Genomic DNA, 24,623 nt, shown 5'->3' with positions numbered 1-24,623 from the left:
TTTTCTCTTTCTCTAATCTCTACCCTTGTTCTATTTTAAACTGCACAACATATTATGTAGAACTTTAAAAAGGATATTTGCTCTCATTTTATTTTCTCATTAAAATCAAGCACATGTTTGTTTTAGCTATACTTTTTGTTATTTAATGGAAAAAGATCATCTTAGCAAATGACACTTGGTTAGTCAAAATTAAATTATCCGGAAGAGTCGACATAGATAATGGCTTCTATTTCTTTATTTTCTTTTTGCTCGTCCTTTATTTGGAACATGCTTTTCAATTTGACCAGGTGCCCTTTAATTTCCATAACTTGATAAGAAAATTCCAAGCACCGGGTCACTAAAACTTACGGGTGAAGAAAGGAAGAGCTGGCGTTAGAAGAGTATACTATACAAGTATACATTTATATGTCTTCCCAATGTATCCATCTTTTGTAGAACAACAAAAGGATGACAAGACTCTCCCTCTCTTAACTGTGTTTTTGTGGCACAATGCTGGTAAATGGTGGTATATAACTGTACAATTGCTGGAAAATGAAAAGGATTGAAGATGATTTTTTTTTATCAATTTGACGGATATCTAATTTGTTGGTCCCGATTGAATTTTGTATTCAACCGAGATCTTAAATAATTTTTTTTCCATTCAACGATTCATGTGTATTTAACTTGGATTTTAAAAAAATTGTCAAAATATTGAGATATTCAATTAAAATTTTAAATTATGATAAAAATTCTGATGATATTTAATTATGATGTTAAATAATGTTTAATAATTTGATGATATTTAATTGAGATTATTAAAAAAATTCATTAAAATATGATGTTGTTCGAATGCTGATATTCTTTTTTCATAAAATGATGGATTTTATCATTTGTGATATTTTTCAGTTTATTTTATGTCTTTTGAAATCTCATCATAATCCATGAGATTTTGTAATATTGTGCTTAAATCTTAAAGATTTATTAGGAGGTTCTTCCATGACTGAAATAATAATTTTTTTAGAACTCCCTTGGTGTAAAACTAGAATTCTAGACTTAGATTCCATGTAAAATCTAGGTATGTTGGATTTTTAAATCTCTAAAATTTGCGAAAAAATTCGTTTTGCAACTCTCAAAGTCGTATACTACTTGTGAAATTCAAGTTAAAAAGTAGAAGCACTATACATTAAGAGAAATCTAACCAATGTCTTCTTTTAAAGCCCAACAATCAACTCGAATCCGATCCAAAATCTGATTAATTAGATTTGAATTTCAATTTTGAATTTTAAAATTCAACTAAATTTATAGAAAGATTATTTATTTATTTTTTTGACAGAAAATTTATAGAAAGTTTTGAATTTAATTTTGATACCTCAAAAACTAAGCCATGACTAACCTTAAGCGGAGTTGGTGGATTAGTCGTAAATATATATACAATAATCTGAAAGAAACTAGAATGGAATGAAGAAGCAAAACTCCGCGACAACTCGTCCTTCTTTACTTAAATATTACTAGCTTATAACCCGTGCAATGCACGGGCGGTTAACATATTTGTTATTTTATTGTATATATTTTAAATTTTCCTAATTTTATTATAAAAATAAAATTATGATAGAATAATGTGGTTAAATAAATATTTTATTCAACAGTTGAATAAATTCTTTATAGTTAAGTCCGTCAAATGGCTAATTAAAAATTAGGTCGAACATGTATATTTTAATGAGAATGTTAAAATATTTTTTTTTACATGTTATAATTTAAAGAGACCTATAAACTCATATATAAACTATCCAATCAACCTTTTAATATTTCGTTATTAATAATTAATAACATGATATAAAAAATATTATAATTTCAAGAGATGCATGAAACCAAATACCGACTCATCATACTAACCTAAATTTAAAGTTTTGATTTAATAGATAATAAAAAATATACTATAAGAGCTCCGTGGGTCGAATACCAACCGATTCACCAAACTTAACTAACTGACCAACCAACCAGCCGAACTTTATATTTTCGGCTTTAATAGTGTAATAATATATAGTGTATAATAGATTTGTAATATTTCTTTTAATGTGAGATCATTAGAATATTTAAAAATAATGTTATGAATGTATTTTGGTTGAATAATATCACATGTTATTTATTAATAACTATATTTAATGATATTATATTTTTATATTTATGTCGCCCGTGTTAATTGTAAAATCTCAGTTTTTTTAGTTAGAAAATCTAAAAAGATAATGCGTTTGATTTAAAAGGTAATTACTATGTTGCTCGATATTATTTTAGAAAATTGAATTTTTTCAGCTAAAATATATATAAAAGATAATTTATTTTGGTTAAAAAGAATAATTGGTTATATAGATAGGCCCATACTTCGGGCTCAAGTACCTACCGCCCGACCAATATAATAATACTCCCTATATTTTTTATTATTTGACGCTTAGACTTTTGGCACACATCTTTACGTATAAATATGTCCGTATTTATAAAAAGATAATATATTTTAGATAAAAAAAGTAATTACCATGTTTCTCAATGTTATTTTAGAAGATTGAGTTTTTTAATCAGATTATAAAAAAGGTAATATATTTCAATTAAAAGGATTAATTGGTTATATAGGTAGACCCGTACTTTAGCCTAAATTAAAATGAATAATTTGTTATATAGATAAGCCCAGAATAATTAGTTATATTGATAGACCCATATTTTGGCCCAAGTACCGACCTACCAAATTTTTAATGTTTCGGTTTTAAAAGGATTAATTGCTTATATAGATAGGCTTGTCCTTTGGCCTAAATTAAAAAGAATAATTGGTTATATAGATAGGACCAGAATAATTAGTTAGATGGATAGGCCCGTATCCCATACTTCAGGTCCAACTACCGACCGTCCGACCAATATAATAATATTCCCTCTATTTTTTATTGTTTGACGCTTAGACTTTTGGCACACATCTTTAGCCCAAATTAAAATGAATAATTGGTTATATAGATAGACCCAGAATAATTGGTTATATTGATAGGCCCATATTTTGGCCCAAGTACCGACCTACCAAATTTTTAATGTTTCGGTTTTAAAAGGAATAATTGGTTATATAGATAGGCTTGTATTTTGGCCCAAATTAAAAAGAATAATTGGTTATATAGATAGGTCCAGAATAATTGGTTAGATAGATAGGCCCGTACTTAGCCCAAGTACCGACCGACCAAACTTTTAATGTAATTGGTTATATAGATAGGTCCAGAATAATTGGTTAGATAGATAGGCCCGTACTTAGCCCAAGTACCGACCGACCAAACTTTTAATGTTTCGGCTTTAATAGTATAGTATAGATTACTCTAATATATTTTAAATATATTTTAAGCAGAATGTACTTTATAACACAAGTTTTTTTTTTTAATTATTATTGTTTTTAAGTCAACTTCACTGACCTTGTAAGATATAATGTTGAATATACTTACCAAATTTTTTTTATTTTTTTTTTCAATCTGGTGTGCTTTCAGTAATCGAAGGAATTGATGTCCGCAAATATCAACTTCAGGTAGCATGCTTTATGTGCGCACTATAAATATTATCAAAGTGATTAGTGGTTTGATTACAGTTAGGTAGGGATGGGAGGATGAATCTCCCGCTTCTAGTGCTAATTAAAGGCTTGATTGGATTAGTATGTACTGTTTAAAAATATCAAAAACCAGAAATAGGCAATGATTGTCTGAGGATATCTATAGGGTTCGTTAAAGTAATTGATTGAATTAATAATAACACAACTTTTATAAACAAGTGTTGTTCTTTTATAAATTGGATTATGATGCTGGTTATGTTTTAATAATGTTATATAATTATTTTTATCAATGTGTGTATTCTCTCAAAATTACAACAAATGATTTGAAATTTTAATATTCATTTTAGAAATTTAACATATATAATCAATGTGACAGGGTTGTTTGTAATTGTATCAAGGAATATGCAATTTGAGTGATTCTCTTACAAATTATCTATTCCTTTTATTTACGGTATGTTAGAATAGTTTTTAAAACATCTTCGGAGCTGAAAAAAATGACAAAAATTTAGATGATATATTAAAAATAAAATTTATCATTTTAATGAAACAAATTATCATTTTCAATTTTAGTCAATGTCATTATTATATATATACAAAGATTATGATTATGTTGTGATTCGTCTTAAAACGAAACAAAATAACATTAAAATTGAATAAAACGTAGGATTTAGGAAGAGGATTCATTTCACTAGCTTCAATTTCGCATTATAATACAATTTAATTTCACACTATTTTTCACTCAAATCACTATATTCCTCTGTCTATATAATATGTTTAATTTGTTTATATATTACTATTTTTAATTATTTACTCAAAATTAATAACATTTTATTAAATTTAGACATTAGACTATTAATCTAAAGAAGAAAATATAAAAGTATCACATCTAACTATTGAGTCTAATCTTAAAATCACATTAAATAATTAAATAACTTATGCAACACAATATTTTTGTATCACAATCGATTCTCAAGAAATTAAATAATACTACTAATATTTTAGCCTAATTACAGAATCACCGCAAGTTTGGTGGTTGGTGCCGACTGTAAATATGTCATGATACAATGGATGCTTGGACCACAGAAAAAACCCGACTAAAAGTAATTTTCCCTCTGATTATTCTAGATTATATAATTAATTAAACCTCGACTCTTCTCTGCGCTTACCTCCAAAAACCAATCAAGCTCACCAAAAACAAAAGGTGATTTGATTATCTTGATAACGCAGTTTGCTTTGACAACTCTGAGTATTTTATTTACACTGGATTCTTTTTTTCGGTTTTTCAATTTTTCCTATAAGCCAGTGCACTTACGTCTAAATTCACAAACTCAATAATTGGGACTCTGCTTGAAAAATGATACAGTCAAGTCAACTTAAAGCAATTTACAATTAAAAAAGGTTGTCAGCCGATTATTTTAGCATATTTTTATGTAAAGTAATATCACTTCTTTGTCCGGTTTAAACGATGTCACGATACTTGAGCTCTAGTTGTGATGATTCATTCATTTTTCGTTTATTTATCATAAATTTTTTAAATTGACAACCTCAGAATAATAATATTTAATCATTTCTCTGCACAGCTGTCTTCCTATGGAATCGAAATTCGTAATACATACCGCAAGTGTAGAAGAATATAGGGTTTTATATCAAAGTGCCCACCGAACTCGTTAAAATGTATCAAGTACCTACCTAATCTCCACGACGACTCAATTACAATACTAAAATCATTATATATATCATGCTGTTAACTTTTTTTAATCTGTTAACAGAAACCGTTAAGTGTTAACTCTTGTTATCATTGTTTTTGCTGAGTTGGCAGACACCTGAAATAAGATGGGTAAATAAAAATAAAAACAAAAAAAATGATGAAATCTCTTGGGATGGCATTCGATTTGGGGCGATAAAAGTTTCAAATTTGTGGACCTGCGCAATGCTAGCACTACTGTTTCTTGGTACAAAGGTGTATCGCATGGTCTTGCAATTCCTCGATACTCATTTCTTCATTGGCTTATTATGCATAACAGAGGTGTTACTTTAGATAAAATTTTGGATTCTGGCACTGTGGACTTTCCACCAATATAATAGCATTCAGGTTGGGAAGCAAATACACCATGATGATTAACCTCTATATGTATCACAATACACATACTGTTTGAACAAATAAAAATTTTAATCAATTAATTTGATATCAAACACATGACTTCATTCAATCCACTAACATGACCTATATAGCAAAGAAACAACACACTAAAAGTACACAAAATCCATAGTGATAGGAGAAAAATAGAGCACAAAATATAGTAAAGTGCCACAACAAATGAACTCACTGAACCTAATAAACCCCTAAAGCATACCTTGAGTAATCGAATTAATGGACTAAACAAAGCTTCAAAGATGAATAATTACCTTCAAAGATCACCGATGTAGCTTCAGAGCACCTTCAAACCACCAGAGGTTTTATCCCAAGAGAGAGCGAATAAGTGGAATTTGATCAGGTGTGTGTATATTGCATGTATTTTTGTTTTTATTTTTGTTGACCCATTTTATTCCATGTGTCTGCCAACACAGCAAAAAGAAGCGTTAGACTTAACGTTTTCTGTTAAGGGATTAAAAAAAATTAACAGCATGATATATATAATGATTTTAGTATTGTAATTGAGTCGTCGTGGAAATTAGGTAGGTACTTGATACATTTTAACGAGTTCGGTGGGCACTTTGATATAAAACCCGAAGAATATATGATACGTAAATGCAATTGTGATATGTGAAATGTAACAAAAGATAAATTCAATAGTCGAATAGAAGTAGAGAAGCAACAATTCCTTAAATAATTAATTATTATTCACATATAAATAATAACTCCGTCTTTGCTCAAACCACCGGTTGCCGAAAATCAGCAAAACTACACCATTATTTATAATTTACACACACTGCGAGTAGATAGATCTATACGGATAATTAAACTCTGGTTTCAATCATATATATTACTATAGGTTATATATATATATATATAGCTCTAATATTAAGTGATTTAATGATCTGGTTCGATTTTTTTTTCCTTTTTATTGATGGAACGGTGCGTTATTACAAGGCCATGCAGAGGAAGATAATTGTTGTTGTAGTTGTCGTGCATGCAAAATTTGACGCATGTCCCACAGTTTCTGTTGTAGCATCACGGATTCAACTTGGAGTCTTTCGTTTTCCATCCGTACGATCCGGCTATGTATAATCATTGTATGTAACCGGTTCATCATGTCCCGGTTCCCTATTTTGAACCGCTTCACTTGATTCCTTAGATTCTCCAAGTGTTTCTGTTTTCTCATGCGGGACCGCCTCGCAGATTCTCTGTTAGATATCATGCGTCTTTGCTTCCGCTCCTCGGGGTCGTCCGAACCGGAGGATTCGGGGCTTTTCCGCTTCCGGTTCGTCGCGCATTGGTTTATGTTCTTTTGGGTTGCGTTTAACTCGGCCCGGACCGAACCGGAGTTTGAGAAAACCGGTTCTTTAGCGGGGATGGGAGTAAAAAGTTGGACTTGTTCATTGGGTTGATGTAAAAAGGGCGGCAATTCTTGGCAATCCCAAGGTGGAAAACCGCCTTCGAAAAAAGCCGGGAATTGGGACCCGAAAATTTCGGAACTCGCCGGAATAGCGGACAACATCGCCGGAAAAATGGTAAGTAAGTATAAGAGGTGAAGATTTGGGGAAAAGGGAGTGTAGGAGTGGGAAGAGTTCGATATTTAAAGCCAAATTTTCGACAAGGTGCGGGACCCACACGAGGGTAATTTCGTCACAAAACATGTTTGGAGGCATTGAGCTCTCTAGCTTTTGAGTCATGTGTCACTAAACTAGTGGGGTAGGGTTTGGCTTTTTTAAAAGGAACGTGTGGGTGAGCTAACCGTGGAGCCCAGTCAAGATTTTGCAAGTTGTAAGCTTAATAATGAAGAAAGGAAGAACATGAGGGAGTGCTCTTGCCACGTGTCGCAATGTTATTGTTCTCTCACGCCAATCACCAATGGTAGTAAAAAGCTCCACTTACGTGTAAACCACGTTGCTCCTACTTTCTTGGCGCGCTCATAAAAATTTACCCGATGTACAAACCGTAACTAAATTCATAAAAATAGAAAAACAAAAAAAAACAATTCTATTTATACTTTACCTCTTCAAACTCACTTTTGTTTTCTCCTAATTTTTTAATGGAATAATTATTAATCATATCTTACCAAGTACGTGATCGTGATTTGTGAATATTTTACAAGAGTTGCATAGTCTCACGGAATGATAATTAAAATATTAATTATTGATTAGACCTTGAAAAGTGACGGGAGCATGGGATTTATACCAAGGGAGAAAAATTAAAGCTTGAAACTCGTTTTGACAGATGTGGATTATGGTGTAATTAGCAAAAAGGAGAGGATTAAGACAAAGGAGCGGAGATAGTTTGATTCTCTAAGTATATTCGGAGATACTAATACATAAATAATTTGGGTGGGAACATATTGTACTCCATCTAAATGACCACTTTTAGATTAACCACAGATCTAATAACAATATGGTTGCTTGCGTTATTCTTAAAGTATGCTTAACTATTTTTTAACCTCCACAATCCTATATTGACCTACTACTTAATTAGCTGCTTGTGGAGCTCACTTAATCTTTATAATATGATTAATAATCTAGTAATCATTTTCCTAAGTACTTGTGTTAGTATCTATTAAACTTGATGATTCTTAAACGATAGACAAATGTATTCCATATGGTTCTAGTATATATGAACGTAGCCACTCATTTTTTGTTGTGTGTAGAAAAGCGAAATCTGCCGGTTGCTCGGAAGAGGGCTGGATTATATTGGGGCCGTTTGGTTAGTTTAAAAAAAGTGATTTCGTGCTTAAAATAAAGAAGTGGAGTAGAAGTGAGAAGTAAATAAGTTAATAAAGTGTTTGCAGGGCCGTGCCTGAGATTTATTGTGCCCGCAAAATGTAAAAAGTGTGCCCTAATACTGCCCTAATAGTCTAAAAATATAAGTACATGAAATAATAAAAATTGACACAAAACTGTAAAAATCATTTCACAATTAAAGTGCATAAAATATTTTTTTCATATTACAAAAATTAACTGAAAATTGTTGAGAAATAAAACAAGTACATAGATAATATAAAATTATCTGAAAATTGTTCTTCTAGCATTTTTTGAAGCAAAATCACTAATAATATTTTTATAATCTACATTCTCTAGCAAACTATTTTCTATGGATAACAGTGCTAATCCATTCAATCTCTCCTGCGACATTGTTGACCTCAAGTATGATTTCAGCAACTTTAACAATTTTAATTTATATTAGAGGTATACTTGTTTTAAAATTATATAAACCCATTATTCAATGCATTTTATATTTAAATTACTTGTTTCATATTTAATATATATATATATATATATATATATATATATATATATGCATGTATAAATTAAAAATAAATATAATTTAAAATAAATTAGTTACTAAAGATTGAATCATTATTTTAATGATATAATATTGCATATGGTCATCAAGAAAGAAAACAAATAGTATAAGTAGAATTTTAATGAAGTCATTGAAGTTAGCAGTTAAATTAGAATTTTACCTCGAGAGCAGGGTAACTCTTACAATTTTCAATGTCATTATTTTCAATGCAAGTATTTATTTCTATTAACATGATTATGATATTATTATTTTTTAGAATTTATATAACTTATTTAAGATAACATTTAAAAATTATTGAAGTGTATAACATTTTTTAATTTTTTTTTCATTTACAATTTTATAATCTTAAAAATAAAATTTACTTTTTTAGCTATTTTTTTCATTTTGACTATACATATATATAAACCTACATAAAAAAAAATGTGCCCCTAATATTTTAGGGCCCTGTTCCGTCGAACACTCTGCACACCCTCAGGCCCGGCTCTGAGTGTTTGGAAAAGAACCAAAAGCTGTGAGAGAAGCTAGCATTCTCAGCTTCTTAAAAGTGCTTCTACTTCTTTACACAAACGGATCACTTAAAAGTGCTTCTACTTCTTTACACAAACGGATCAAGAAAAACAGAAGGCAGAAACAGAAATTGCTTTCAGTTCCCAAACAGCCCCATTGTGCGGCAAGAATCATACGATGGAGAGAAGCTTTAAGAAAAGTATGTTAGCGTCTCGTCATTGAAATAAAGAAACGGGACAAGTGTTGAGAGAAGCTACATTTGTACAATGATTTACTATGGTTGTTGGTTAGGTACATTAAAGGAAAAGAAAGATTTTCCACACTTAGTGCACTATTGCAATGATTAATTAGTCAAGAATCAGGATCGAGGTCCAAGCCAAGCCCTAATGTTTCTTTTGCATGAAGGAATATGTATCACTGCACCATGCAATGCATGATACACAGTAGTTTAAGTGGTGTGGACTTTTTGTATAAAAAATGTGATGGCCCATGGGAGAACTTAGAAACATCAAGATACATCTATAGATAGGAAGACTTCACACGAAATTATAGTCATTTGAAAAATCTATGCAGATATAATCATTTTTGGAGTTAAAATATGTTTAAGATAAATTTCCCGCTATTGGATTATATTTTAGATATTATATTTTCTGAACTAAAAAACTATATATCAAAACCAGGAGTTCTGTTATATAAATATGAAAGATCAGTAATCTCTTGGCCTTCTAGCTTTGCAGCTGTTTTTGTTTTTCCTACTTTGTCAGCTGTTTTTTAAGAAAATTATCAGAAAAAACCTGTCCGTGATATAATCAACTTCACTTGAGCAGGACAGAGGACAATCACACACATTTTCTATTTTATTTACAAATGAATACTCCCTCCGTCTCACTGAGATTGTATACATTTGTATTGGGTACGGAGACTAAGAAAAGCGTATAAAATAATGTAAAGTAATAAGAAAGAGAAAGAAAAGTAGGTAAAGTGGTGGGACACATTAATATTTAAGTGATAGATTTGGAAAAGTAGATGAAATTAGTGGGTGATTGGGATTTTTATATTATAAAAGTTTACTATTTTAAGAAAATTTTAAAATGTATAGAATTAAATGGGACATCTCAAAAAGGAAAGTGTATAGAAATCAGAGGGACATCTCAACTTGTCTCGATAATTCTCGTAAATTGTTACACATTTTGATGTAGATTGTTAAGGCACAAATAAACATGGATTGGTTTGTTTAATTATTCAAGGCTCTCTGCTACGTCCTCACTTTTCAGAATGTCCATACATGATTTGGTAGTTTGGTTAAGTTTAAAATAAGTGATTCTTGCTTAAAGTAGAAATAAGAAACAAGTTAAGACTTATAAGTGATTAAAGTGTTTGGAAAATAAGCAGAAGTCATGAAACAAAAGCTAGCATTCTCAATTTTTTATAAGTATTTCTTGATTTATTACACAAACAATACGAAATAAATGTTTCTAACTTTTTTTTTTTTTTGAAGGATGAAATTTCATTAGCTAGAAAATTCAGATGGTAACATCTCCAACAAAATATTTGGAGGAGACATGAAATGATTGTAGCTACCTAGCAAACATGGGACTCTTGCCAACAAATGTGCCGCCCTGTTTGCTTGCTTTTTAACATGACAGACAAGGATATCCGTTCTCTGCCTAAACTTCTCCCTGCACTCCTCAATTACATGCCCAACTTCTACCAGGTACGTTGTCTTCCCTTGCAGCGAGTGAACCACAAGCTCAGAGTCACACTCTAGTACCACATTCTGCACCCCTTGATGTTCGATCCATTTAAGTGCTTCCAGAACCCCTGTAGCTTCTGCTTCCAACACCGAAACCTTGCCGTTAATCCTCATATTTTTCCCCAGCATGAATTGACCATGGTCATTTCGCAAAATCATCCCCAAAGCAAATGTAGTGTCATTAGTATAAACTGAAGCGTCCACATTTACTTTATACCACCCTACCTCTGGCAAAGACCACTGAGTATATGAGCTTGGAGGAGCTTGAGCTGTTTCCGGACGTGACAACATCTTTTGTTTGTTTGCTTCACGCCAATCGACCATCATATTGGTACTGATGTTCATTGCCACTCCAGGAGAAATATTTTTTCCCTCCCAAACTCTTTTATTCCTGGAGAACCATATGCCCCATAGCACTGTTCCAATCTTCTCTACCAACTCTAAATCACCATTACTGAATTTGTCCAACAGCCAATTCGGGGCCATTTCTACATCGCCGAAGTCAATATCTAACCCTGATTGCTGCCAGCACTCCTTGGCAAACTTGCATTCACAAAACAGGTGCCGCATATGTTCGATATCAACATCACACATAGGACAACTAATCGGCATTACCACCCCCTTACTTCGAAGCAGATACCTAACAGGTATAGTGTTCTTGCAGAATCTCCATAAAAAAGTTCTAACCTTGTGCGGAAGTTGAACTTGCCAGATCTTATTCCAGCCCTTTGACACATTCGCAGATGCAGTAGAATCGGACTGAGAAGCCCAATATCGATAACCTGACTTTACTGTATACTCCCCATTACACGATCCCATCCAGGCTATTCTATCCCTGATATTGCTTTGCGGAATTCTTGTCTGCAAGATAAGCTGAATATCACCATCATGAAAGTTTTGTTGAACCTTATGCACGTCCCAGTCTTTGCTATTAGGACGGAGGAACTGACAAATTCTTTCATTTCTGATACTATTTATATGCGAATCCTCCACACAAAAATCACTCTTACCCCTTAACCAGGGATCTTTAAAAATTCTGATTTCCTTCCCATCACCAAGAACCCACCGAAATCCTTTGTACAAACTTTCTTTGGCTTCCCAAATCCCTGTCCAAATGAAACTGGGGTCACTCCCTTTTTGCGCTTGCAGAACATGATTATCTGGGAAATATCTAGCAGTTCAGTCAGTGTTGTTTTCGAGTCTCCGTGTTTATAAAACAGGGAGAGTGGATTGGAGAAACGCTGGAGTAAGCCTGTGGTTGATCGCGTTGTTAGTTGTTGTTCTCGATGCTCTCAGGCATTGTTTCTGTCGCGTAATTTCGTTGTGTAACTGAATTGTGTGTTTTTTGTGTTTATAGAGGTTGTTTGATTTCCGCAGGTTTGATTTGCTGCTCTGAGTACCTTTTTCGGAGGTAATTAAGTGTCTGATTTGGTTTTTATCAATATGCTTGCGTGTTTTGTTATCTAATCATTTGCGTGTTTAGTGTAGGGAGATATGAATGAGTTGACGATATGTGTTGTGCGTGCGAATAGGGAAATTAATCGCAATTGTGTGAACAATGTTAAGAAATTGTTTTCTTATTAAGTTGTAGTACAGCGAATTTTTGACGCTGCCTTGGGTGATTGTGTAGTTACCTGTTAATTAGATGAGGTACCTTTTGATTTCTAGAATATTTGGTTTTTGTATTCAGTTAAGATTAAACATTTGAATTGCAGACAAGAATTTGTTAAATTACAAGTTCCTATCAAAGTTGAAAACAATACCAGAAGTACCTTACAATATGAGACCAAATTAGATGTCCTACTTGCAGAGGAGTTGTTTTGTCATTGAAATGAATTTTACAGATGTATGTGCATGCTAAGTTGCTAACTGTTTGTCCAAAGTTCATGTCGGTTCTCAAGTTGTTTAAAAGCGGGAAAGAGCATATATAGAAAGCATAGGATACAAAAAATGCAATAAGTATCAAATAAAATATTTACAATGAACACATTGTGTAAGCTAGTCAGCTGGTTGCCAACCAGTGACATGGGTGATCCGGTGGTGAGCAGCTGCTCTGTAGTGAAAAATCATGCTATATATAAACCTATGATATTTACAAGTGTGCTAAATGATACTCCCTTGGTTTAGAAGAGTTTACTTGCTTTCGTATATCTCATGTTCCTAATATAAACCCTGTATTGAATTTGATAAGAGAATATCAAACATAAGTGAAGTCAGTACTGTAAGTTGCATTGCATGGTCCAATGCAAATTCTCTGACTTGCCGTTTTATTGATAACCATGTTGTGTTCCTTTTTACTCTTATACCTTGTATGTTATAAAATTTGATAAGAGAATCCGCACAAAATCAAAATCTCATACAATCCATTAAAATCCATACACTAAAAACAATCCATTAAAATCCCAATCGAATACACCCCCGTAAAGTGAAGTCAGTAATGTAAGTTCACTTCTTGAAAAATTCTTACCATAATGACTTGGAAAACAGCAAGTCTTTCGACTCTAGTCGAACTGTTGCTTGCTTTGGCATATAGTTTTTTACTTTTTTAGCATATACTAGTTACTCCATCTTATGAATTAAAATTCTATGCTTATATATCTTCTTACTCTCAATAAGCCTCCGTAATTTGCATAGTTATTAAAACGCATAACATTTATTAACTGATATTCACTAATAAAAGTGGCATTTTCTTTAGTTTCCCGCAACAGCGTTTCTTGATGAGATGGTTTTCTAAGATTAACCGAGCCATCCTAAATGATATATATAGACCATTCACTGAATATATGAAACTCAAGATTCTGCGGTGTACCGGCAATCAACTGCACATGCTTGACTCATTCGAATGTTTGAGTTCACACAACATGTATCAAATTTATGATACACCCCTGTTTGTACAAAGAAGAATTCTATTTTTAAATAGTTTCAGTTTCACAAGAGAAGTCTTTAATATACACAGATGTTCAAGTTCAATGAAACAGTTAAGAATTTTACTATTCCTCTTTTGCGCATAAGATCAGTTTTGTTAGAAACTAAACTTACATTCATTTTTATTATGTTGTTTACACATACTTGCAGATAAAAAACCATGGATGGATAAGTTACAAGTCCTGCATAAACACTTCCCATTGAGGATCTTCTGCAACGATATTTAAAGCTATTGCATATCCACCACCTACCAGCCTGCAACAAATGAAGGTTCATAATCTCTTTTCATAATTTTCTATGTTTTGCATAAGATTAAGGGTATGCAAATGCATTTAAAAGGTTCTTAATACCTAATTCAGGGGCTGACAACTGGCGGACTTCCAACTTCTGTAGATGTGAGGAAAAGCTTTGATGCTCCAGTATTTGATACATCAGGTTTTGTTACATATCTTATCCTTGGTGCAGTCCATGTCTCTGGTCATGTCCTCTAGCACGATTCTATCTTATTGTTTATTTACCAGTTACTCCAGTATTTAGTATCTGTATTGTATAATATTGATTCCGTCACCAGATGGTCCACTAGAATGGAAAACAAGTTGTGACGATGGGAGATGATACGCGATTGCAGTGTTTTCCTTATCATTTTAATTAATCCTATCCCTTCCCCTCTTTCAGTGTTAAAGATCTGGATACGGTATGCACTGAGTTGTCTGATTTGTTCTATACTTCCAATGTTTATAGTTTTGGCCCTGATTGAATGTCACAACATTTGTCACCATATTTCACTTTCAGGTAGACAATGGGTGCACTGACTACATCTTTTCAACTTAGTATGCAAACGATTGGGATGTTCAAATAGCACACTATCTCGGGGTGGTATGTTGTATTGTTATTACGTGAAGTGAAGTTATATAAAATAAGTAAATCTTTTTGGGTTTTATATCAAATTGTCCATTGAACTTAGCAAAATATATCAAGTAGCTACCCGATCTCCACGGCGACTCATTTAAACCACTAAAATACTATCATATATCGTTCCGTTAATTGAAGATCATGACTAGCAGCTCTTATTTGGAACTAGTTTGTGACTGTTAAGGATTTTAGAGTATTAATTATCAATGTGTAGCTGGCACGATCTCTCAATTAAATCATCAGTGTTAAATTCTCCTTTCAAGCAAAAATAGGTTCCAGATTGAAAACAAGAAAAATAGTTGGACGAAAATAGCTTTTACATTCATAATCATCGTAATGCATTACAAAACATATGATATAAGTACTTCTGGTAACTACAACTACTAGTAATTGAATAAAACATTGCACACTCCCATATATTTAATTATAATAGTCTTGCAAATCTTTTGTGATTTGCAGTTTACTGGCACCTAGTTGAGCTAAAGAGAACATTGATTATCAAAATATCGGAGTTTCGATTTTGGAGCCGTGAGAAATTTTTCTCATATTCGAGAATAAAGTGTTGTGTTGAGGTCTGAGACGATCTGATGTGATATCGGTTGAGATGTCCGAAAATTTTCCCATATTCCAGATTAATCGAATAGATTGATCAATACTACAAGCCAAACTTCACTATATGGTAATTAAGTTTCTCGAATTATTTTTGATCAAGTTATTGTATTTTATGAAAGATGATTTGCTGTCACTTGGATATGATGGAATGGTGCGATTAAATAAATTTGTACTCAGAGATTTGGGTTGGTTAAAGAAAATGTGAATAATTTTTAATTCTTTCAATTATTACATTCCAAACTATTTGAACTAAAAATCTTCATCATCAAAAAATTAGGCTTAGTCATTATTTTTTTTATACATTATCCTTTTTTCATAATTTTTTTAATATAATTTTTCATTTCATTCTCCACTCATTGCATTTCATCTACGTGAACACAATCTAAAAATATGATATATGTGTTGATATTTGATAACATCGTGTGGCGACAACATTTATAAAAATCAATACTCTGAGGGATATTATTCATACTTATAGTCTGGTTAACGTTTTAGTGATGAATTAGTATTTTAATAACAAATGAAATATACTACTCATAAGTCAAAATTGTGTGATAATATCATTCATAAAAATTAATAATTAGACAGGTATCATCGATAATTTCTTTATGAATAATATGGTGTTACGCTTGTGGCGCACATATTTCGTGCAACCGTTTCACTAGTTCACCTCATCACTGGTAATATCATTTTCTTTTATTTGGTTCTAGAAAATAGATAAGTAAAAAATATTCGTTTATTTCTCTATTTTATACATCATTTGAGACGATAAATTTTAAAATGAGGATTTTTAGTATCCTTCGATATTATGAACCGTCGCCACAATTTTGTATATACATGTAGAAGCCACATTTATATATATGGCTACTTTTTTTGGAAAAATTATATCAGAAAACAGCTGGATATCACGTTTTTGGTTTACGGATTTCATCAAACCATGAGCGCCCGCAATGATCGCAATTATATATATACATTCACATGTCACTACCTTCGGAGAAAGTTCTTCTTATAAAACGACACTCTACGAAACGACAAAGATCACGTTTTTGGTGCACAGATTTCAATAAAACACTTTTTTTGCTATTAATAGCTCCGTCGTGTTATCAGATTTTAAATACATGAAAAAAATCATATTTTAAACTTATACCTCTATCTCTCAATTTTTCTATATAATAACAAAATATAATGCTCAAAAATATGATTAAAAAGTGTTATAAAATTTAAAATTGATTGCAGATTGTAATTGTGATTCACAAAAACAAAGGAACTCCTGGTATCATAAAATACATGCGCGCGCCTAGTTGTAAAGCGATGTACATGTGAATGAGAGCTATTGCATATACATAACGTCATTTTTGACTGGTTTTGATTCCATATAAAATACATATATCTATGAATCTCTAGTGTCTTCCGCCACATCAAGTACTCTGCAGCCTTGCTGACTCACTGTCCTTATCAGCTCTCTGCTCTCTCTCCCCACCAACTCATCTCTCTCCCTCTCCCTCTCCCTCTCCCTCTCTCTCTCTCTCTCTGGTGCAGTGCAGGTAAAACTACACATGCAGAAGTGTTCTCCCATTTTATTTCTGTAATTTGTGATCGTTTTTCCTCGTCTCTATAAATTTGGAGTTATACATGTGTCTTCTAATGCATTTCTTTGTTATTGTCGTCAGCTTAGTATAAATACCGAGAGTTTTCGATGGAGGCTAGCTAAGGAACCAACGTCTGCATGTGTTCTTCTTCATCAATAACTCTGTATGTGCCTTTGTTGCTTTCTTACTTCCATCAACACACACACACACACAAACATTTGCTTTATTTCCATGTACAAGTATGCATTTCAAGTAGTTTAAGGAACTCATTATGCTTCTCTGTGTCTAAAATTTATATGAATTAATTGCACTTCTCATTGCAGACTCTCAATAAGCTCAAACTCTTCAGCTGATCATATTTTGTGCTTTATCTGATGGAAATCCTTGTTCGGAATCCTTTTTACTATCCTGATTTTGAACAACTATACGAAAGGCTACACCCTCCAAGGTTTATTTTTCTTGCTCTGTCGAAATTAAATTTTGGGAATAGTGATGTTGTGCCTTTTGTACTTGTTATGATCCTTAATGATATAGTGTGTTCTTGTTCTTCAGGGTCTGTATTGACAATGATACCTGCCAAGACTGCACTCTCGTAAAGGTTATCAGCTTACTCCATCATACTAATTAATATCATCATTTTAGACATTTAAAGTGCTAATTAGTGGATTATGTGTGTTGTTTGTATAGTGCTAATTAGTGGATTATGGATAGGGTATAGTTCATTGTATGAAATGCACTTACGCGTTTTATTTCTTTGGCTGATAGGTTGACAGCATAAACAAGAACGGGATACTACTGGAGATGGTTCAGGTTCTTACAGATCTTGACCTTGTTATCTTGAAAGGTTACATCTCTTCTGATGGTGGCTGGTTTATGGATGGTTAGTTCTTTTTCACTTAACACCATTATTTCTTGCCCCGACATGAATTCTGTAGAGTTTGGATTGATTTCAACTGAATTTCATAACTACAATAAGTCTGATGTTTTGAGCTTAAAATATTACTCTCTGAACACACTAATCTATTTATTTGGACCAGTGTTTCATGTGACCGACCAGCTTGGGAACAAAATTACTGATGAAGGCCTTATAGCTTACATACAGAAGGTCAGTAACTATCAAACAGACTACCATCTTTCTGTTGATGTATATGATCATATGACTTTAGGTTCTGATGATATATGTTTGTCTGTGTAACTTAACAGGCAATGTGCGCAAGAAGGGAAGAAATAGAAGTCCAAACGACTATTGGCAGGGATGTGAGACCATGGCATGTCATCTCAACTGATCAGACAGCCATTGAGATAACGGCTATGGACAGACCAGGTCTGATGTCTGAAATAGCCGCTGCTCTCGTTGATATGGAATGCAATATGTCTGCTGCAGTGGCATGGACACATAACTCCCGAGTAGCATGCATCCTCTATGTTGAAGATGGACCAACCTGCATGCCCATTGTGGACTTCAGTAGAATGGTTTTCATACGCTCTCATCTAGAATGCGTGGTCAGAGCCCACCACTGTGAAGGAGAGCGACAAAGTGTGATCTTGGCTTTCCATAAACCTGGCCTGACCCACACAGAGAGGAGGCTTCATCAACTAATGGCAGCTGATATAGACTATTATATGCTCTTTCCATATAGTAATGGCACGAAAAATGGTTCTGGAAGCAACAGGGATAATCAGGGGGGCACCCAAGTAACGATATGTAATGAAAAGGATTACTCTACAGTAACAGTAAGTAGCAGAGACCGGCCAAAACTACTGTTTGATACCGTGTGTGCCCTCACAGATATGCATTGTGTTGTGTTTCACGCCGCCATAAGCTCTCATGGCTCCACAGCTATTCAGGTAATTTTTTAGGCAAATTCTGGCAATCAAGCTTTTAACACGGCTTTAGTTTAATAACTTGCTGATTATTATCTGGTGACATGAAATTCATAGGAGTACTACATTCGGCACAAGGATGGCTCCCCCCTAAACTTGGATGCCGAAAGGAATGTAGTAACCAAACATTTGATTGCAGCAGTTGAAAGGAGAGCTTCACATGTTAGTATCTTTACATGGTCTAACTAAAGTTATACAAAATAAAGTTTGTACAACTTAGTAATGTTTGTTCCCTTATTTTTTTACAGGGACTGAGACTAGAGATCACCGCCAGGAACAGGGTGGGACTGCTATCTGAAGTGACCAGGGTTTTTAGGGAAAATGCACTTTCTTTACTAAGGGCTGAGATTGGAACACAAGGCCGAAGAGCAGCTGGGACCTTCTACGTTGCAGATACCTCCGGGGATGATGTTGAATCAGACAGAGTGGAGGCTATTAGAAATGAAATTGGGACTGATGTTATCAAAGTTGTTACTGACTCTTTTGCAAGTGCTCCTCGAACTTCGGCGAGTACAAGCAGCCGAACTAGCAGCAGTGGGAGCAGCGCAGCTGATGAAGAAGGCTCAAGATTCTCGCTACTTCACTTATTGCAGTCACAGTTTGAGCGATTCTCAAGCAATTTAAGAGCTATCATGTCGTAAATCCTTGTCTCTCTCTCTCGCTCTCTCTACTTAATGCATTTACCAGCTTCTAGTAGTTGTCATGTTTCCTGTACAGTTTGTTGAAACTTAAAACTTCCTGCTATGTTTGTAATAGTTTGTAGAAGCAACTCCGTTTACATCTAGCCTCATGTTGACTAAACCCTTCCTGGGAAATAGGTTGGATGCTGGTTTTCATCCTGTTACCTTTTTTTTAATCCTCTTATCTTTTTAATATGTTGAATGCGTTTGGTTCATGATTAATATCCGGTTGAATCTCCTGACAAAAAAAAATAAAAAATATCCAGTTGAATCTCAAACTCATGTGTTAGTGTTTTGATTAACAATTTTGTTATACAGAATAGAAACCTCAATCAGTCAATCCCACTTGGTGGTTTAGTGTATAAATTATTCATTACACACCCTTAGAATACTCGTTCCTATACCCGTCATTCTAAATCCTGATTCTCATTTCCACATCAAACACCTGAGCAGAGAAGGGCGAGGGACCACACTGCTGGGAGTCCTTTATGCTTTTATTTTTCTAGGAACTTTCACTTCTTTCTTATCCACAATGCACACACGGCAAGACAATATAACTATTTAGTACGTAACCCATGCACTAATAAATTTTTAACAGGGGACCCCTTCCTAGATCCCCGACCACAAGTACCAAATTGGTATGAAATGTGAGTCTGAGAAGATTAGTAAATGATCCACATTATGTTATGTAAATTCAATTTCTAAAGCCTTCTGGCAGATTCATGAAACTATAACCAGCGTATTCGTATTAGGAGCACAACAAAGAACATAAAACAGATATAACAAAGCTTTTGCCTCCATATTTTTGCCACATCAACTTTATCAATGTCAAGCCACTTGTGATTCTTTATTCTCTGGGTTATGAGCAACCACCTGCTCGGATGCAGCATGCCCGATACCGACCAGACTGATATCTTAGGTGAATCAGTTGATTTTGTAGTATAGTTCCCCAATCTTGAGTATTTTGCTGAAGAATCAGAGCTACAAGTCACTAACTTGCCGCATCTCCCTCGTCCTCTTCGAGATCACTAAATGATACATCATCATCATCATCATTATCAAGGGGGATTGTGGTTCCCTTTGAACCGCCTGTTCCTGAGCTTTCTTCTTTCAACCATTCATCAGCATCATCTTCATCATTATTTTCTACAATATCAGAAGCAGAAGTTGAACGCAAGTTTTGATCTTTATTCTGCTTAACATTCTCTTCTTCAATGACAGACTTGTCAACAATTTCAATTTCAGTGCTTGTAATAGGGTGTTTCTCAGTCTCAGACTCAGGAACAGTTGCTACAGGAAATTCCACCGCAACAGCAGATGTCTCAATGGGCACAGATTCTAATGCAACAGTGGATGACGCAGAAAGATGTTCCTCATCCTGTAAGTTGGTGGAATCTTTCACGTAAGAAGCCCCCCTGCTAGACCAGTCTTGCTCTGGATTTGCATTTGTTGGCTTCTTAATATTGTGTGCCAACAAGGCTCTGGCTTCCAGAATCTGTATACAAGCATTTTACAGAGGAAGTACTTAAAGTGTAACTTGGTATAATGTTATCTACGAGATCTTTATAAAATTATGTCAAAAAATCATAGATAGGGAAAGAGATATTCAAAACAAAAATATCTCCAAAAGTAACTTCCCATCTTACAAATTAATTATATTTTCCTCAAAGCCATGTGTTTCTTACAGACAATGTTTGAAAAGAACAAAGACACTAGGGTAAGGTTTTTCTATGTCCCTGATGGATGTTGGTATATCAATTACTTATGATACTTCTAGAAGCGTTATACAGGACAGGAGAATCCACAGCTATACCACAGTTGGGTATACTTTTCCAAAGTTCATCTATGCAGTTTTATGATGTGAACTAGTCAACTAGATCACATTCATCACTTATTCGATGTACCAACTCTTAACAGGTATTAGATTCAAAAAGGTTTAGTATCATAATTGCAGAAGAATAATCTCATGCATCCATCAACTTCTAAAATCCAAAACTATACTGCCAGAGAAGATATGGAAATAGCTCCAGAAAATATATTATTAAAAATTTAAATATGTTGTAATCCAATATACCTGGGGTGTTGATAAAACTTCAGCATCATGTGGGTCAAGCCTAGGATGCAGAAGAATAAAATATATCTTCCAGAACCAAGCCTCACTCATGTAACCAGGGCAAAGTTCCATCCTAAGAACAGCCAATCTTGGCACAAGCTGTTCAACTGCCAATGCATGCTCTTGCTGAGCATCAGACATGTCAAAATCTGGAGTCGGTGAAAAGAAACATTAATGTTGCAAGTTAGATTGCTTGTTTTATGTATAATTATAACAATGGAAGATAAATAGCAACCTTACAATTGCAAATCTGTCATGGTAAAGCATATAATTAGTATCATGAATATGTGAAGGGCAACATATAAGGGAACGTTTTCTTACTTATTTTATCATCTTAAGCAGCATTATAGTAGATAGTAATATATTGTGAAGCAGAAAACTATGTTTCACTACTCCCTCAGATGGTCTATGGTTTCATATGAAGAAAATTTCACTAATCGTGATTCTTGTATATTGCTGAACCAGAATAACTAAAACCGACGGAGAGATCTTGGTGAAGGGAAAGGAGAGATATAGGCTTAAAAAGGTAAAAGTGGAAAAAGAAAAATGTCTGCAAGTGACACAACAAATAGTGGCAAGACAAAATGGAGGCGGAAACCACCAATAATTCAGGAGAAGCAAGAGCAAAGGCTTCTAGCTTAGAAAAAGAGCAATTTATTTACTTCGGAAACCCCTATCAAGTAATTAGCATGGCTTCCAGTGAATAGAAAGTGCCTTGAGTGGAAGGAAAAAAGTGTCAAAGAGTTGAGGTGACCAAAATTTCATATAAAGATATTGATTGGGAGTGTCCGTCTTATGTTTTAATTAATATGCAATCATTTCTTTATATGGGCTTTTTATTGCCTTCATCTCCACCGTACAAACAAACATCAAGGGAAACGAAAATGGAAATGCAAAAATATTGTTCCTCACATTTTCTACCTTCTAATCAAATACGAAACAGATGCCCTGGTTAAAATTTCAGCGAAAATTAAGCAAAAGACCCTATATTGGAAGTATTTAACTAGAATTCTATATTAAACGTACATCAATTTGGCACACCTTTATCATAAACTCTGTGGTTCTAGTTATAAGAACTAAAACATTGCATTAATTATCAAACCAGTCACTCAATGATATCAAGTTGGTCAGTAATCTCCACGCGTCTCACTCGACTCATTAGAATGAATTAATGATATCATTTTAATCATTACCATTAAATCCCTATATAGAAACCGTAACAGTGATAACATTGTGCTTACAAGGCATGACATGGCAATACAGTTGGATACCGCATATATATATACATAAAATAAGAAGAAAAAAAATTGTTGAAAAATACAAGGTATTTTGTCGTGCTATCTGCTGAGAAAAAACAAGGGGCGGAGTTGTGCGATTGGAAAAGAGAATGGGGGAGAAAAAACCCTAAATCAAAGATCATGTGTATATACAAGAACATATGCAAAGTTATATCTGCTGGTTGCAAAAGAGATGTTAATAGCCAACCAAACGTTACTTGCAGGCTAATCACGGTCATGCTGCGTGTCTGACATCAAAATTTTAAATGAATTTAACTGCAATGACCAAAATCATCAATTCATTCTGGTGAGTCAAGTGAGACCTTGTGGAGATCAGTACCAACTTAATATTATTGAATGACTTGAGTAACTGGATTTTCCTAAAACATACTACTCTAACTCTCTAGGCCACATATCTATTCTGGCGTCACTAGCATCCAATAACACATTGAAACGAAAAGGCATTACGAAATTAAGTACCAACACATTTCCGATAAAAATTGTATCTTTCAAATATTAAAAAAATTAACAGATACTATCAGCCAAAAACAACCTTGATCGTCTTCGTGATCAGGTAAAGGAAAATCCAACCACGTATCCGGATGCACCGTAATGTCCTTAACAAAATCAACAACAACATCCGTAACACCAACAGCACCATCATCCCCTTGCTGCCTCTCCTCCTCTTCATCATCCCCCAATTGAAGAAAATTCGAAGCCATTTTCGACGTAATCTCTGAAACAGAAGCCACATTATCAGTTAACTTCGAAATCCCACTTCTGAACCTCCCCCCAATCTCAGCAAAGTCACTGCGGATTCCGGGTATAATTTCGGATCCTTCCAGGTCATCAGTCGGAGGATCCGAATTGGAGGTGGCGGGTGGGGCAAGAAACGAGGCGACGCCCCAGAATTGTCGGGTTACGGTCTTCGTAAGCTCGGAGAGATCTTCTTTAACGCTGCGATTGGGTGAGAGCGGCGGCGATTCATCGGAGAGATCTTCCGGTTGGTTAACGTCGTCGTTTTGGGGTTGTTTTGGTTGCTCGGGTTCGTCGAGATCTAGAGTGCTGGCGATAGTTCGAGCGAACCAAGACGCCATTTTTATTTGTGGGTTTTTAAAAGAGAGTTTATAATGTCAGATCGCCGGCAGCGACGACGACTTTAGGTGGCCGGGATTTAATCAGCCGACGGAAGTTTAGTTCGATTTTTGTTGATATAATTCGATTTTAACAGTAACTATAACTAAACATGATAGTTCTTCTAAGAAATTTATGAGATGGTTTTAAATTATTACTTTTTAAAATTTTAAATTAAATTAGTGAGTATTTTAAATTAAATTAGTGAGTATGATTAAATAACAAATTTTTA

The 24,623-nt window shown here is 33.9% G+C and overlaps 2 protein-coding genes and 3 long non-coding RNA genes across 5 annotated transcripts; 3 read left to right on the top strand and 2 right to left on the bottom strand.

Moving 5' to 3' along the window:
* Positions 1-5,171: 5,171 nt before the first annotated feature.
* On the bottom strand, positions 5,172-6,614 carry LOC135147627 (uncharacterized). Its single transcript, XR_010285284.1, has 2 exons — positions 5,954-6,614; positions 5,172-5,695 (listed from the first exon to the last, which is right to left on the bottom strand). It is a non-coding gene; the product is annotated as an uncharacterized LOC135147627 (long non-coding RNA).
* Positions 6,615-14,638: 8,024 nt separating this feature from the next.
* On the top strand, positions 14,639-15,914 carry LOC135147673 (uncharacterized). The gene is made up of 3 exons (XR_010285396.1): positions 14,639-14,884; positions 14,983-15,066; positions 15,562-15,914. It is a non-coding gene; the product is annotated as an uncharacterized LOC135147673 (long non-coding RNA).
* Positions 15,915-17,066: 1,152 nt separating this feature from the next.
* On the top strand, positions 17,067-17,904 carry LOC135147767 (uncharacterized). The gene is made up of 3 exons (XR_010285568.1): positions 17,067-17,466; positions 17,627-17,751; positions 17,856-17,904. It is a non-coding gene; the product is annotated as an uncharacterized LOC135147767 (long non-coding RNA).
* A 177-nt stretch (positions 17,905-18,081) lies between these two features.
* On the top strand, positions 18,082-20,007 carry LOC108194989 (ACT domain-containing protein ACR1). Its single transcript, XM_017361923.2, has 5 exons — positions 18,082-18,183; positions 18,341-18,408; positions 18,507-19,151; positions 19,245-19,349; positions 19,436-20,007. The coding sequence occupies exons 1-5, from the start codon at positions 18,105-18,107 to the stop codon at positions 19,826-19,828; spliced, it is 1,290 nt and encodes a 429-aa protein (XP_017217412.1). The 5' UTR covers positions 18,082-18,104; the 3' UTR covers positions 19,829-20,007.
* A 522-nt stretch (positions 20,008-20,529) lies between these two features.
* On the bottom strand, positions 20,530-24,503 carry LOC108196477 (uncharacterized). The gene is made up of 3 exons (XM_017363775.2): positions 23,811-24,503; positions 21,942-22,129; positions 20,530-21,362 (listed from the first exon to the last, which is right to left on the bottom strand). Exons 1-3 carry the CDS (start codon positions 24,352-24,354, stop codon positions 20,859-20,861), a joined length of 1,236 nt encoding a protein of 411 aa, XP_017219264.1. The 5' UTR covers positions 24,355-24,503; the 3' UTR covers positions 20,530-20,858.
* Between the last annotated feature and the right edge of the window lie 120 nt (positions 24,504-24,623).

The sequence above is a fragment of the Daucus carota genome, chromosome 7 (genome assembly GCF_001625215.2).
Source record: "Daucus carota subsp. sativus chromosome 7, DH1 v3.0, whole genome shotgun sequence".
Classification (NCBI taxonomy): domain Eukaryota; kingdom Viridiplantae; phylum Streptophyta; class Magnoliopsida; order Apiales; family Apiaceae; genus Daucus; species Daucus carota.
The sequence above is the reverse complement of the archived record's forward strand: the minus strand, read 5'-3'. Positions and strand labels throughout refer to the sequence as shown.